The sequence below is a fragment of the Apteryx mantelli genome, chromosome 26, assembly GCF_036417845.1.
Source record: "Apteryx mantelli isolate bAptMan1 chromosome 26, bAptMan1.hap1, whole genome shotgun sequence".
NCBI lineage: Eukaryota > Metazoa > Chordata > Aves > Apterygiformes > Apterygidae > Apteryx > Apteryx mantelli.
Window position 1 is genome coordinate 6109192 of NC_090003.1, and position 15501 is coordinate 6124692.

A 15501-nucleotide genomic window follows, 5' to 3' on the forward strand; every position below is an offset into this window, starting at 1 on the left:
TTTCATATGGGCTGTTTGTGTCTCTTTAAGACCTAAAGTCAGCCGCTTTGCTGGATGGGAAGATGACTATGGAAGGATTCACTGAGGAAATTGGTGATCATTTGAAATTGGGTAGTGTGTTTACCTTCCGTGTGACAGTGCTACAAGCCAGCGGCATCCTTCCTGAATATGCCGATATTTTCTGCCAGTTCAAGTAAGAATTTGTCCTTGTTTTCGTTAGGCAGTGGATGGTTTAATGGGAGAGCAAATAATAGTGAGAAATGGAGGATCTGACTGAGAGCTTTTCAAATCATTATGATAGTGTAGTACAGCAGAGGAAAAACACCTTGTCAGTCACTGGAATTCCTGTTATGAACAGTACCTGCTTTGTTAACATGGTGTTTAGGAATGAAGTTTTGCAGAAAGGAATTAAGAATCAGAGTGGATTCTTCTAGTGACAGTAGTTATAGATATCTTAAGCTTTTGTTTGTAAAGGCTTTTAATGTTGAAAATTCAGTATTAGATTATGCATATGCCCAGCTGGAATAAAAGCTATATGATTGTTGGGTGAATCAGTAGCTCTCAAGTGATGGTGTTGTTCTGCTTAGCTTCTTAAGAAATAGAATGAAAACTGATAGTAATAAAGGTATGAAACAAGTACAGAAATTGTGGTGCCAAAGACCAGGATATTTCTAGTTTTAGGCCATCACTCATCTCCATGCAGAGCTGCCAGCAGAATAAATAAATAAAAGGGTTTTCTTTGTCATGTGCACAGCAATTTCCACTAAACTGTCTTTTTTTTTTTTAAAGCTTTTTACATCGACATGATGAAGCTTTCTCAACTGAACCTCTCAAAAACAATGGTCGAGGGACTCCCCTTGGGTTTTACCATGTTCAGAACGTAAGTAAAACTTTAGATGTATAGTAGATGATTGTTTTATCATTGGGGAGTTGTATCTATCCTTCCTATGAACATCATGAAGTGTGTAGGAAAGAGGGAAGGGCTTATGAAGAATAGAGAATAGGAGGAAGGATCAGATGGGTGATGTAACCCCCAACAGAGAACAAAATAATGTTTCGTGTGGAAGATTTAACTCTTCTGTTCCATCTCTACTTCCTGCTTTTGAATTCCTTGTTTCCATTCCACTACTTAGGATGCTCAATGAAAGCAGCCTAGTGTTTAGAAAGTAAAATTTATATGTGAACAGCAGTTCTGAGGGTCTCAAGTGAACTGAAAATATCTACCTTTATCAGTTACGTGATCTTTTTGTTACAGGTAGCTTCTCCTAGTTCAAATGCCTGTCTTGAGGCTTTCATTTTCTCCTTCAGTAGAGAATAGAATTAATGTCTAAAATAAAAAGGAATGCAATTGCTTTTACTGTGAGTTGCTCTAGACAGTGTGGAAAATGTAGACCCCTGAACTCCATGTTTTTAAAGTTTCCTTTTCATTTGTCTCATTTTGTTGCCTTACTTTGCCTAATAGATTGCTGTGGAAGTGACGGAATCGTTTGTGGAGTACATCAAAACGAAGCCTATTGTGTTTGAAGTTTTTGGGCATTATCAGCAGCATCCTCTCCACCTGCAAGGACAGGATCTCAACAGGTATTGTTCACTGTTCTGGCATAAAGGCTGTTTGTGATCAGGCTCAGATCAGCTCTGCAGTTCAGGCAGTACTTTTTCATCTTCCCGAAATTATATAGCCACATTCTCACAGGCAGAATTCCTAACTGGTGTAAGCCTGCTGCTAGAGGTCTGTTTAGCCAGTATAGCGTGTTTCATTAATGGACGATGGGATTGTTTTACCATCTTAAACATGAAAAGCTGCTTTGTTAATACAGCTGCATCCACTTTACGAACACTGTGGTGGTAAAATATTGTACACAGGACCTTAGCAGTGATCCCAGTGTGTTCTGTGTAAGTCCTAATGCTCTGCAAGAAGCAATGCTCTCTTAAGGCAAGCGGCCTGTGGCTAGCATGGCAGTAGGATAACAAAGCAAAGAGAACAGATTGGGGGAAAACAAAAGGCTCTCAATGTGTAATATCTTGTGTAAGTACTGCCACCGAGGTGGTTGAGCATTTGAATTTTTGGAATTGGGGAAAGGACCCCTAGTCCGCTTATTCATGTCTTAAAGGAAGAGTGTGTTTTCTGGATTACTGGATCTGGTTAGCCCTCTTACTGAAGGCAGCAGTTGCGAAAAGGAAGCATATGCTAGTTTTAAGAGGATATGTCAGCTGGGGCTTGTTCCTTTTTGTTAGGCTATTTTTGGGAACTGCCTGTTACCCACTTAAGTTTTCAGTGCAGAATGAGATAGAACAATTGGAAACTATAAATAAATCTTTCTTTCATTGACAGCTATGATTAATTAAATTAGAATAGAAGGAGGATTTAAGTTAATCCAAGAAGTATTCTGAGTCCTGGGATAAATTTCCATGTAATGTTGAATACATTTGATTCTCTGTGCTTCTTTTTCTGAGAGGTGATATTTACTCGTATTCATGGAATTGCGAGGCTCTTTTTTGAGACAGAAATAGGTGGGAAGCACCTACTGGGGGTGTGTGTGTGTCTACACACACACACACATATATATATATATGTGTGTGTGTGTGTGTGTATATATTTTTATGTTTAGCTACCTATATACTGGTAAATGTTTTCATTTCTCTACAGTCCTCCACAGCCATCCCGAAGATTCTTTCCTCCCCCCATGCCACTCTCAAAGCCAGGTGAGAAAGATTCCTTAATTCTGTACATCATACTTTATATGTCTGTTTGTCACTGAAAATGAAGATTGTAGAATATTCCTAAGCTATACAGGAAACTAAGAAATGAAATGGAGTGAGCATTGCAAAAAGGCATTGGATACATTTTTGCTGGCTATCTTTTTTTGGTGTGTTCTGTTCAACCTCCTCTGGCAGCTGGTGCTTCTTGGGACATTAAAGGGTAGAATTACATTCCTGAGGTGTTGACCACATTCCAAGAGATCTGACTATGACTCTTCTTTATGTGCTTACTGAGCACTTGACTGGAAATTGTCATATTCATTAACCATTCCATCTTTTTGCTCTCTAACATTCTTGTTTACTGAGACAGTCTTGTTGAAATGATCATTGCTTTTCTTTACCTAATTTTAACAATGCATGCTGAACTCTTTTGGTATTTTTTCTTCCCATTTCATCTTCTATTTCCTCCTTTTCTTGCTTCCTCTCACCTGCATGTTTCTACCATCCCTTTTCTTTTTTTTTTCTTTTGTGTTCCATTCCCTTTGCAGACCATGAGAGAAAAATTGAATTGATTAGGTATCTTATGTCTGGCTATGTAAACGTGCATGTGCTGAACACACTATCTGAGCATGCCAACGTGCTTGCGTCCTCTGCTGTGGCTGCTTTCCAGGATGGGGCTGACCAGCTACCACCTTTTCTCTTTCTGCCTGTTCCCAGCTGTCAGAGTGAGCGGGCTCCTAAACGAGATGGTTAGTAGCCAAATTTAATCTATAGTAGATGCAGAAGTATTTCCAAAACTTGCTTAGAAATTCCTTTTTCCTTATTGTTATCTTGTAGTGTTCTTGGGACTAGAAACTGCCATGGTGGCAGTCACTGAAGGATAAATCTGAAGAAGTTTTATAGGGTGGTTCTAGAGAAAAATGGATAGGGAGCCTTTAGATTCCAGTGTATTCTAGGTATCACAGATTTTCTGTGACACTATTTTCTTGTCTTCTGTAAATAGTTTGGAGATATTAGGATGAGAGATGCTACATATGAAAAAACAGCCAGGTACAGAGGAAACATTCTGCTATGTTCTATATAAGTTTCCCTTTTGCTCATCCTTTTTGCTGTCTAACTTGGTATGTGCTGTGCCTCGAAGGTGTATTCTGTAAAAGAGCCACACTGGGCCAGAATTGGGCCAGAACAAGTCCATGAGAACTTCTAGAACAGGCTTTCATGTTTAATTAAATGTCTTTCTGTGGTTTTTCTCTTCTGGCCCTTTTGAGTTTCTCTGCTTAGCAGTAAACTTGTGTGACGTGTGTTTGATGTTCCTCTTACTACCAACAGCACTGAGTCCAGCTGTTGTGAGCTCATGGACAGTGTGTGCATGGCTGCAGGTGTTGCTTTGGTAATACGATGGATATAAGAGGGTGATTAGTTAATGAGTGGGAAGAATGAATGATGGCACTGAAGTTTGCTACTAAGCATGATGGTGTAGTGCTGTAAATGACTAATTCTTGTAAAGTTTTTCCCTTTGAGGTGGCTATTCTTTTACCCAGAAAAGAAATAGTTTGTGGGGTTTTTTTGTTTTTTTGTTTTGTTTTTGTTTTTGTTTTGTTTTTTTGTGGGTTTTTTTGGTTGGGGTTTTTTTTTTGGTAAGACTGTCTAATCTCACAGGCACACCTAAGAACTTTTTCTAACTCGGGACCTATGAAGCTCTTTCAGTGCATGGGAATTTAAGTCATGCTAGAAGCTGAAGGATGCACAGAGGCATGAAGATAGGAGGACCTAAACAACACTTTAGCAGGGAAGAATGGGCCTTTAGAGGTTAGAAGGGAGCACAGTTATTTGACTTAAAAGCAATGAAAGCAGTATGGGGCAGTAGAAAAAATGAGAAAACAGTTGCAGACTAAAACAAAACAAAAAAACCCAACTGATTAGGGTATTTTGGGAACTAAGCTCTTAAAATGTTCCCATTTACAAAAATGGAAAAAGAAGCAAAGAAGAGAAATCAAGAAATAGTAGTTAAAAGCTGTGGTGTAAGTATGTGTGAAGGAATATCAGCTTATTTCTAGAGTTTGTTATCCCATTATTAATAGTTTTTCAGGGTAGTTTGTCCTTAACATTTGTATGAAAGGATTTAGAGAGGATCTGGTCAGTAGTAATTATTAATACCAAAATGTAAAGAGCCCAGGAATGTATTTTGCCAGGATTACTTTTCTGGAATAAGACCTATTCATCCTTTTTTATGTACACATCCTCATACCTAAACTGGTCTTCACTTCATGTAACAAAATAGTAATCTCCTGTGCCAAAGTTTTAAGTTCTTGGGTTTTTTTCTTTTGGTGGGAAGGGAGTGTGCTTTCTGGATAAATAATGTTGCAGATGAACAGACCTAAATGGTTCCAAAACAGAAACCATTAAGCCATAAAGTAGTTGGTCATCACCCAGTGTTTTTTATGGATCTACAGAGGCCGCATATTTTTACAAGTGTTTTTTGGTACACTTTTATTTCATTATTTAACTTTTAAACTCTAATAACCCTTTTTCATACCAACACTTTGAGGAATAGTGCTGTAAGCAGCCTCATTTTCATGGAACAAGATGTCTTAATAAGAGCAAGGTCATTTCACCCTCTACAGATGGTGCAAAATATTTCTCTTTGCTGTGTTACCTAACGATTTCCTTTCAGTGTTGTCTGATTTTTATGAACAGTTGAGTGGTGAGTGAGGTGGCAGAAAAACCTTTTCTGTTTCTCTTTTTTGTATAGGTGCTGAATAGTCCATTGGTTTGTTTACACCTCCATTTGTAAAGTTAATTGGTCCTTCATGGTTTACTGTAAAACTCCTAGGTTTCATCAGCAAGTCTGATCTAATTGGTGGTGTTGGCATTTTAAGACCAATTGTCTTTACCATGGGATCTGCATAAGCAGTTACAGCATACATAGGATCACTGAAATGACTTAGGTTTCTCTGAGCCCTAGAGTAATTTTACTTGTGTTCAGTCTTTGTAAATCATTCTTTTTCTTTTTTTTTTTTTTAAGTGCCAGCTACAAAGCTAAATACAATGAGCAAACCTAACTTGGGCCAGAGTGTGAGCAAATATGACCTCCTTGTCTGGTTTGAGATCAGCGAACTGGAGCCAACGGGGGAGTAAGTCTAGTGTTAATCCTTCACATTTTAAGGGCAGTGGTTTATGGAGTTGGAGCTTTTACCTATTATTCTGTTCACATGAGGCTGATGTTTAGCAATCATCAACTGATGGTGGCCTGGCTTATTTTAGAGTGGTCTCTGACTAGTTTGTAAATTCTGCTGGTGTTTATTGTCTCCTTTAGAAAGGACTGAAAAAAGACAGAAAATGTTCTTTCACACTTGAAGTAATCTCTTCATTTTGAGAGCCCATGCACACTAACTGAGCAGGGGCTGGGAAAATTTATCCTATGTTTAGACAATAAGTTTAAATTCTTGGGATAATTAGAGAGTTTATGCTTCAGAAGTCACTCTAGCAGGCCTTATGTGTTCACCTCTGCTACACAGAAGGCTTTCCCGTGACAATTCTTTAGGTGCTGTATTGAGAAGTGAGTTCTGCAGAGTTCTTAAGGTATATGATAGAATATATGATGTTTCTATATTTAACTGATACCATAGTCCAATAAAGAGTCTAGTCAGAGTTGGTAGAAACACCCTTATTTCTTCAGCTATTGTATGGAGAGGTAAATGTTGGCAGCAGAAAACTGAGTAATACTGCTGCATTAGTATATCTTATCTTGACTGCTGATTTCCATGTCTCACACAGGTATATTCCTGCTATTGTGGACCACACAGGAGGTCTGCCTTGTCAGGGAACATTCCTGCTTCACCAGGTACTAATGAAGGCTGTAGAACGGCAAGTTTTGTCTCGAGGGGGTTAGAGTTCTCATGACTGGATTTTCGCCTCTGTCTGTTCCTTTCCTATACAGCTCTCTAATGATAGCTATAGGGTCAGTTGTCTTTCAGTCTGTACTTGTAGTCTGTTAGCTTTGGGCTATGTGGGGAATATCCTTGGCCTCTAGTGTATTGCTGTTTCCTTTGCTTATCTGTGCATCCCCCTTTTGCTGTGTGTTTACATGCACGTTAAAGATCAAAGCCTTTTAAACAGCAGGAGCCCTTGGGACCAGATTTGTGCCCTGGGTGTGGTTCTGTACCGAGGACAGAAGGATAATGCGGACTCAACTTTCTTTGTTTCATTCTCCCTGCGTGTGGCTAGAAGATGGATCTGCACAATGACCATGCCTCAGTGCATTTTAAATGCTTGTAATTAATCACAAATGCTAATGTAATAATCCTTAATGACAATTTGCCTTTAGCTAGATTCTAAAGATAATCCCAGCTACCTATTGTTTAGAGGTTTATATTGTGGCTTCTTTCTTTACTTCACAGACTCCTCCTCTGGCTTGCATTTCCTCTCTTTTGATAGGAACAGTTCTTATAGCTCGTGAGGAATGATTGTACTCCATTTATTCCCCTCCCCCCCCCAAAAACGGGGATGGCACTGAGTTCTCGATTTGTTAGCATTCTTATCAATTGCTTCAAATTCAAAACAGAGTAGATCTAGCCAGTGTAATTCCACAAGACTGGCAAAAGTGTTTCAACTTCTTTTGAAACAGTTACACAGCAAGCACCTTTTCCCTGGAAATTCCCTTCTCTCTTGGAAGTTGCCTTCTTCACTTTGAAGAGTGGAATCTATTGAGACCAATGCCTGGGGATTTTCTTTTTTTATTTATTCTTTTTATTTATTTATTTTTTTAGACATGGTATTTATTTCTATTCTACAACTTGATCTCCTTCCCAGCTGTTGCAGCATTTTATTATGCTTTGACTTAACAGTGATGAAAGGAATGGCCTCTGTAGATACTGATAATCAAAAGTTTCTTGTAATAGATGTATGTGAATAAGAGGGGGAATATCTGCACCACTAGTTGGTATTTTATAGTAACTTATTTTGTTATATATAAAGAGTTTTTCCAATTAGTAAACACTTGTATGCTACAAGTTTGGTAGAATGGATTTCATGAAGCTTCTTGAGTACACAGATCATCTGAGTATTTCCTTAAGATTTTTATCATCAACTCTGGTATACTCCAGTGACTATGCATATCTTTGAGAGTGTACTGAGAATGTCAGGACTATCTGAAGTGGAAAAACCCTTGTCTTTGTGGGGTGAGGAGGGAAAAGTGTGTGTGTTTGGTGTGTTTGTTTGTTTTGTTTGTTTTTTGTTGCATGTGTGAACATACTGTTCCTATATTAGGTTAATTTTAGTGCCCAGAAACATATGGAAGCTTGTTCACAGTTATGAGCTAATTCAAATGATCTGCACTGCTTCACTTTCACAGTGTAAGTGCAAAATGGATGAGGTTAGTGTTGGGAAAATACTTCACCAATGTAAACTTCCCTTTTTTGAACTGTTACCAGGGAATCCAGCGTAGAATCACAGTCACCATTATTCATGAGAAGGGCAGTGAGTTGCACTGGAAAGATGTGCGAGAGCTGGTTGTTGGTGAGTATATTCTGTTTGTGTGTTACTATGTAAGGAAGAAAAAGTGCTAATGTTGATTTTTCTTTGCAACTGATTCTGTTACTGTTACGAGCATTGGCTACAGGAGGAGGATGACTTTGAAAGACATTGAGAGGAAAACCTTAAGTTTTGTCATTTCCATTTGTAACTGTGTGTCTGACCACATAGTCTGAAATGATATTTGGAAAATAAATCCCTTCTGTGTTTCAAGTTCAGATTTAATTGTTTTCCCCCTCTACCCTTCTCAGGACGTATAAGAAACAAAGCAGAGGTAGATGAAGCTGCTGTGGATGCTATTCTGTCTTTGAATATTATCTCTGTAAAATACCTGAAGTCCTCTCACAGCTCCAATAGGTAAGTGAATAAAGTGAGCATTCTTCCTCTTAGGAACCTTAATATACCTTTGATATCCTGAGATATGGGCAGGATATTTGGAAAGCTGGGCATGTTACTAATTATTAAATATAGAATTCTGCGGGCACAATGCATACAAATAGGAACAAGTGTTAACATAATTTCTTGTTAAAGCTGAAGTCTGCTGCTCTGCATGAAAGATTTTTTGATAATACCTTTGAGTGACTTTCCATTTGTAAGCACCATTAAAGGAGAAAGGAAAGGAACAGCTTAAAGGTGTCCCAGAATTGAACCCCAAACTTTTAAACTGACATCAAGACTTGTCACTAGAATACAACATTGGAGTACAAGGGTGATCTTGGGGTGCTGTATTTATGGATGTGTACATACCTCTATTATTCCTGGAACAAGCATGCGATAATCTAAGCAATAGTCATGCTTTATCAGTTAAACTTCATAATTTTCAGTGTTGCCAATGTGTAAAGGAAAGGCAGGAGGATTTATATAGATGTATCACAAATTTACTCCAGTTCTGATAAGGAGGCACCTGTTCCAAGTAACTGCAATCATTTGGGCAGCAGCAGGGCCCCTCTGAGATTTGTGGCTGCATATGTCCCCTCATTAGCGTGCATCACTATTAAGATATCAGTCAGACTCCACAGTTTTTTGCTTCAGTGTCTGCAACAAAGGGTGGTGAAGCAGAATTCTTCATTGCCAGCAGAGCCTCTGACATGAGCCAAGTCACCTGACTGCTTTGTGGCTCCATTTAGCTGGTGAAAAGCAGGAATATCTCTGAAATTTAACTCTGAAACAGTGTTGGGGGGAGGAAGGGGTTAGCCCATCTCTTCTGCAACCACTGAATCCTGGAGGCAGTATCCTTCTAGGCACTGAAATGGCTTCTAACTTCCTTCTCCATTAGAAGCTTGGACTTTGAAATACCACTGTGATATTAAAGGTGGATTCAGGATAGTGTTGCTGCTGACTGAATATCCTCCTGCCACCTAGTGTCTGTAAATGAGCACAGTGATAGTATTTTTAGCTGTTATTCCTTGCCTTTCACTGAGAAGTGGGTATTTTACTTTTAGCATGTTTGAATTGATGGATTGGTATAACTGGATGTTACAGGGACTTTTGTTAGTTTCCAGTCTGATTGCACTAGATTTGCTGTTAGAAAGTGCTATACCTTCTGTTCCCTAAAAACTTCAAGAAATTGCTGTATGGCTCTGTAGTTTTCTACTAGGAGGGCTGCTTGGATGAAGGATGGCTGAGTGCGAAGTGAAATTGTTGACCACCTCTCACCAGAACGCAAAGATGTAATTTGTGGGATGAGTGCAGGGGTAGGGTGGTGGAGTGGGATTGAAGCCCAGTCAGGGGTGTGTCTTATGTTTGCTTGTTGTCTACAGACTTGTTTTCTAGTTGTTTTGTTGTGTTTAGTCTACTCGTTCCGCTCCTCTCGGCTTTTGCTTTTGTGTTCTGCTTTTGGCTGCACTAACTAAAGCTCTTTCTATGTTTTTACAGGCTCTTTCTTGATAAGGATATGCCTAGGTATTTTCTGTTTGCTTCCTTTGCACATAAAGGTTCTTGAAAATAGAATGCTTTATGTCCCATTTGTATTGCTGCCATTTCCCTTTCAGCTTTTACTGAATTTTGTCAATACACCTCTTAGCTCCTTTAGAAGTAGTACATCTCCTCCTCCCTTGTGTATCAGGGATTTATTCAGGTACAATTCAGTGGGGAACATGTGAAGATAAGTTTTCCTTCACACATGATGGATAACTTCCCTCATTCAGTCTTTTTTATCCTCAAAATGTGTCATCAGAATATAGTCCCTATTTGTAGCACTCCATAGTTTCTTCCTTTGTTCTATATCAGAGAACCAGATTTGGAATTTTTTACTGTCTAACTCCAGAATGCTTGCTGTGTTTGCCGTGCCAAGACAAGGACTGAATGATTAGGTTACTTGAAATTCTGCCTCAGAATTACACTGAACAAAAAGTTGTGGCCGCCATGTGACTGGCATTCAACCTCCATTTTTTTGGATTGGATTTGTATCTGAAATTTAACAGTGTATTTGCTGCTACTTAGTCTACCAGTTGAGATAGAAGTGAGATATTTAGTAGCTGCTCAGACTGGATTCCTTTCACCTTCCAGGTGCCTCTCTAGATCACAGCCAAAGCACGCCGGCAGCACAGTGTGGGACAACTTGCGTCTCTGTTCTCTGTTCTGCCTGTCTGAAAAAGAGAAAACTTAAATCTTCAATGCTCTTGATTCACCACCTCTCGCTAACACTAAAATCCACTTAGAAATCAATTCTAACGAAACATTGCTGCTCTTAACCAGTTCCTCCTGTTTTCCATGCTTTGCTTGTTCTGCGCTCCATTTTCCTCCTTGTGCTATTTGCTGTGCTGAAAGAAGTTTGCTCATTTCTGGTTTTTGTCTCCCTCTGTAACTATTCTAGGAAGTTCACGAAGCCTGTGTATATTTATCCTTCTGCCTAGACAAAATTCGGTAGAGTCACTGTCTTGAAGCTATGTTTGACTTTGATTTGGTGTTTGTCCAAAAATCATCACTTTGCTGAAGAGGGGAGTTTAGTTCTGCACTGTTGAACAGTTACTCCGGAATTCTGTCTCCGTGATGAGAAGAGTCAGGTTCAGCACATGCTGTAGAGCTGGTTCAGGGGCTAGGTACGCTGGCTCTCCCTCTGTGGAGAGCCAGGTTATACTTCTGTTTCTTCCACATGAATAGTAGTTCTGGAGTCTGCCTAAAGTTTTATAATTGCATCGTAATTAAGATATGATGAAAGATTAAAATATAGGAACTCAACACAGATCTGCAAAGGGTTAGAAAACAACCTGTGGTGTTTGCCTTATCTCCTGTCTAGCTCAAGTGAGGATTATTATATTACAGTGCTTTTCAGGTTCCCGTTTGCTTAGCCTTTAGAATATTTTTTCTCTCCAGCCTTTTTAATAGAAGCAAGGCATTTAGTTACTTCAAATGGAAGCAGTATTTAGTAATATTCTTGAATTATATTACTTGACTGCACGGTTTATGGCTTCTCAATGCATTCCCTAGCTCTGAACTGTATAGTTGGCTTCAGGAAAAGGAGATTCTTAGACTATCTATTTGAGATCAAAACTCTTGCTTCTGCTATGTCAGCTCTTAACCTGTTTCATGGCTCATTTTTTGTTGATTTCTTCCTCCCACTCCATTTTGTCATTTGCCTTTGGTTGAATTTCTTACTTTTCTGAATTGGCATTGATCATTAGTACAGAAGCTCCTTAGAGATATAACTTGTTTTAAAAAATAATGTACATGAAGCACTTTCTTGCCCTTGGAACCATACCATTTGGACTCAAAATGGGATGGAAAACCTAAACTGTAAGGGGATTTGGAGGGGAAAAGCACATGAAGGTAATGAAGAATTAAAGCCTCCTTTTTCTGTAACCCATGCAGAAAATTGAAAAGTGTACTGTACTCCAGAATAAGGGTATTGGACTTTCTTCTAAATTAAATTAGTCTCTACCTGTGAGAAAGGAAAAAGTCAATCTTCCTAATGCCCCCATTAGGGAGGAGAGAGTAAAATGATAACTCTATACCTGATGATATATTTTTCTCCCCCCTTCCCCCACACTTTTGACATTAATAGATAATCAGATTTCTTAATTGCTGGGGTAGAATTGTGGGACCCTTCAACTTCTTTCTTTCCACATACCAAATTGAAGAACCTTACAAAAGTTTGTGTTAGATCTGGCAGTTTTTATTTGAAGCAAGTAGGGAAATAGAAAGAAATCTTAATTACTTGAATATAGGACTTATCCCAATCTATCAATCATTTTGATTTGCTTTCAGAAGCTGCTGTTTTTGTATGGCATAGTAAACAGGGATCTCTTCTGTTTCATTTTTGGTCTAAGACCTTCATTGGAGATGTGTGTAGCTGTATGTCAGTCCTAGAACGTGGTATAGAATGAGTGTTGCTTATAGAAAAAAATCTTCCTGTGCACTTTGAGGTCCAGCTCAGCTGAACTGCATGTTAAGCCGTAGAGAAGAGTTCTGTCTGCTTAGGAACACTGTCCTTTACTACTGACTGCGCTGTGATTTTATGATAGTTTTTGTTCTCTTCTGTATTCCATCTTTTCTTCTAGATGAGTCTTTCCCAAAACAGGCGATGGTATCTGTAATGCCAAACTAGTTGAGGTAGAAGTAAATAATCTTGGATGCATCTGTAAAATTTGTTGGGGAAAGAAGAGATGGGTATTTGCTTCAAGTATTTGTTATCTAAATCACTGTGGTTAATAACAATCATATTGGATGATGTCAAGGAAGACATGCTTTACGCTGGCTTATGAGTGGGAGGCAGAGGAGCTCTTACTAAGCTTTTGTTGTACTTTTTTTCCAGGACTTTTTATCGGTTTGAAGCAGTTTGGGATAGTTCTTTGCATAACTCCCTTCTCCTCAATCGAGTGACACCATATGGAGAGAAGATATATATGACCCTGTCTGCTTACCTGGAGGTGAGAGTGCTGTGCTGTCTTTTGTGTTTGTGACTCAGGTGAAACTATTTGGGAGAGCAGGCAATGTGTACCCTAGATAAATACCTACTGGTCTAAGTGTATTTGAATCCTGAACCTAGTGTCTAGGTTTTCATTTTCTGAGAAGATGGAAAAATGTATTCACAGTTAATATCTTGGAGTATTACTGTTATGTATTATTGTCTTGAGAGAAATGTGCAGCGAGTCCGGTGCATTTCCTTACCTTTCTGTACCTCATTTTGTCTGCCTTTGTATTTGAGTGAAGATTGAGGAAATACTACTAATGCTACAAACACTGGCGTAGCTCTTGGCCTTGTGTGCAATACACTGTTATCCTCTGTAGTATAACTGTTTGGCCCACAGGTTGCATCAGGAAATTTAGCAATGCTCTTCCACAGAAACATGTATGAAGAAAACACCAAAAACCCAAACAATAACAGGTTTCAAAACTTTACCCCACTGAAAGAGGGAAACTATACAATTTGGCACAGGTGTCTGCAGGCACTCATTCAGTACTGTGTTTTTCTCTTAGCTTGACCACTGCATTCAACCTGCTGTTATAACAAAGGATGTTTGTATGGTTTTTTACTCACGAGATGCCAAGATCTCACCGCCACGATCACTACGCAATCTCTTTGGCAGTGGCTACTCCAAATCTCCAGATTCGTAAGTTAAACTGTGTTTTTGGTATCAGATGTTTTAACGTCAGCATATGCTTTTCCCTTTAGTGGCTAAGGGGAAAATGTAACTTAGTTTTCTTTATTTCTTCCTTGAAAGTCTACCTAGTTATAGTTTTCCAGCCTGTTTTTGAACATATTTTCTTGCTTGCATTTATTTCAGTGAAACACTGATGGCTTATCAATTGACGGCTCCTTTTCCAGCCTTGTGTTTTAACGGTTAGGAAGAGAGATCCATTTTTCCAGTCTGCGTATAGAGGACCCTGGTCCTAACCTGGAATTTACTTTAGCAGCAGCTTTCCAAGTCTAATGGGAAGAATGAAGCTTGCAGGAAATCTCATTTCTAGAGATCTTGCAGTGTGTTCTGGTTATTTTATGTCAAAGTTAGAATGCACATATGCTTCTGACTAGCAGTTATAACTTCTAATTTGGGGATCACATAACAGAGGCTAATGTACTTTATTTCTGAAGATAACAGGCTTTTTTGTTCTGATTTCTTATGAACAGCAATCGAGTAACTGGGATCTATGAACTAAGTTTATGCAAAATGGCAGACACAGGAAGTCCAGGTAAGCAGTGACTGGGTGAACATGCAGTAAAGTGTAGAAGATTTAAAATCTGACATGCTGTAAACTGTAATATTGCAGAAGACTTTGATCGGAAGGGAATAAATACTACTCTCTCTATGAGAAGCAGTTTCTGTGTTTCATAGGAGCAATGGAACATTGCTATTCCATGAAAAATTATATAGGCTTTTACTTTTGACTTGCATCTGTGCTTACCATTGGTGGACCAAGGATTCACTGAAAACTTCTTTGCATTTTCTGACATGGGTGTATCGGGAAACTGAGCATGTACCTGGGTCATAGACTTAATGAGCATAATACGTTGTTCATCATAATTAACAAAGTTGGGATTTGGTTGTGCAGTGGTATTTCTCTCAGTCTTCTGAGGACCACGTTTTAGGTTTTGCTAATATCCATTGTGAGCCTGATGGCTTGGAAGGAATGTAGTTCTCATATCATCAGTGCATTTCTTCCTCCAAGACCTAGCAATTGACGCTTTTATTTTGGTTAAGACTAAACAGGAGGAGTTTGCATTATATGGAGGTAAATGCAAAATGCCTGAATGAAGCAAGAAAGCAGAATTAAATTAAACCTCTTTGGGATGTGCAAAGCATTGTCGTTAATGAAACAATTACCTTGTTTATTTCCTGTTGAACAGCAGATGTGTTGGTTCTTTGCAGGTTGCTAATTGATAAGCTTTTCTTGATGTCTTATGTTATTTTTGACTGCTCAGGAATGCAGAGGAGAAGGAGGAAAGTCCTAGATACATCTGTGGCATATGTGCGTGGAGAAGAGAACCTGGCAGGTTGGAGGCCCCGTGGTGACAGCCTCATTCTAGAACATCAGTGGGAACTGGAGAAATTGGAGCTGCTGCATGAGGTAAGTAAAGAGATGAAGTGAAAGAAAAAGCACAGCAGTACCTTTGAGTATGCCATTAGTATACCCTGTGTGTGACCTTCTGAGCTGAACAGGTTTCCAAATGAGAGTTTGTTCTCAGAGTCAAGATTTAAATAAATTCTCCAACAGGGAAGACAAGAGTGTGGCTGGCCACTGGTTAGTCTTCAGCTCAGAATCTCACTGTATTCGACAAACGCAGGTTCAACTTCTAGTGCCATTGTAAGTCCCTTTTTATTTCCTGGA

At 39.0% G+C, this 15501-nt stretch overlaps 1 protein-coding gene across 4 annotated transcripts in view; it reads left to right on the forward strand.

The window, feature by feature from the left end:
* The window catches only part of KIF1B (kinesin family member 1B), a 98335-nt gene that overhangs the window by 72991 nt on the left and 9843 nt on the right, over positions 1–15501 (forward strand). For all 4 annotated transcript variants that reach the window (XM_067311169.1, XM_067311170.1, XM_067311171.1 and 1 more), the window contains 12 exons: positions 31–193; positions 790–880; positions 1463–1581; positions 2648–2703; positions 5726–5834; positions 6478–6544; positions 8133–8217; positions 8484–8589; positions 12986–13100; positions 13651–13784; positions 14303–14364; positions 15095–15240. In XM_067311169.1, coding sequence (XP_067167270.1) covers positions 31–193; positions 790–880; positions 1463–1581; positions 2648–2703; positions 5726–5834; positions 6478–6544; positions 8133–8217; positions 8484–8589; positions 12986–13100; positions 13651–13784; positions 14303–14364; positions 15095–15240 — 1253 coding nt within the window. The remainder of the gene's footprint in view (positions 1–30; positions 194–789; positions 881–1462; positions 1582–2647; positions 2704–5725; positions 5835–6477; positions 6545–8132; positions 8218–8483; positions 8590–12985; positions 13101–13650; positions 13785–14302; positions 14365–15094; positions 15241–15501) is intronic.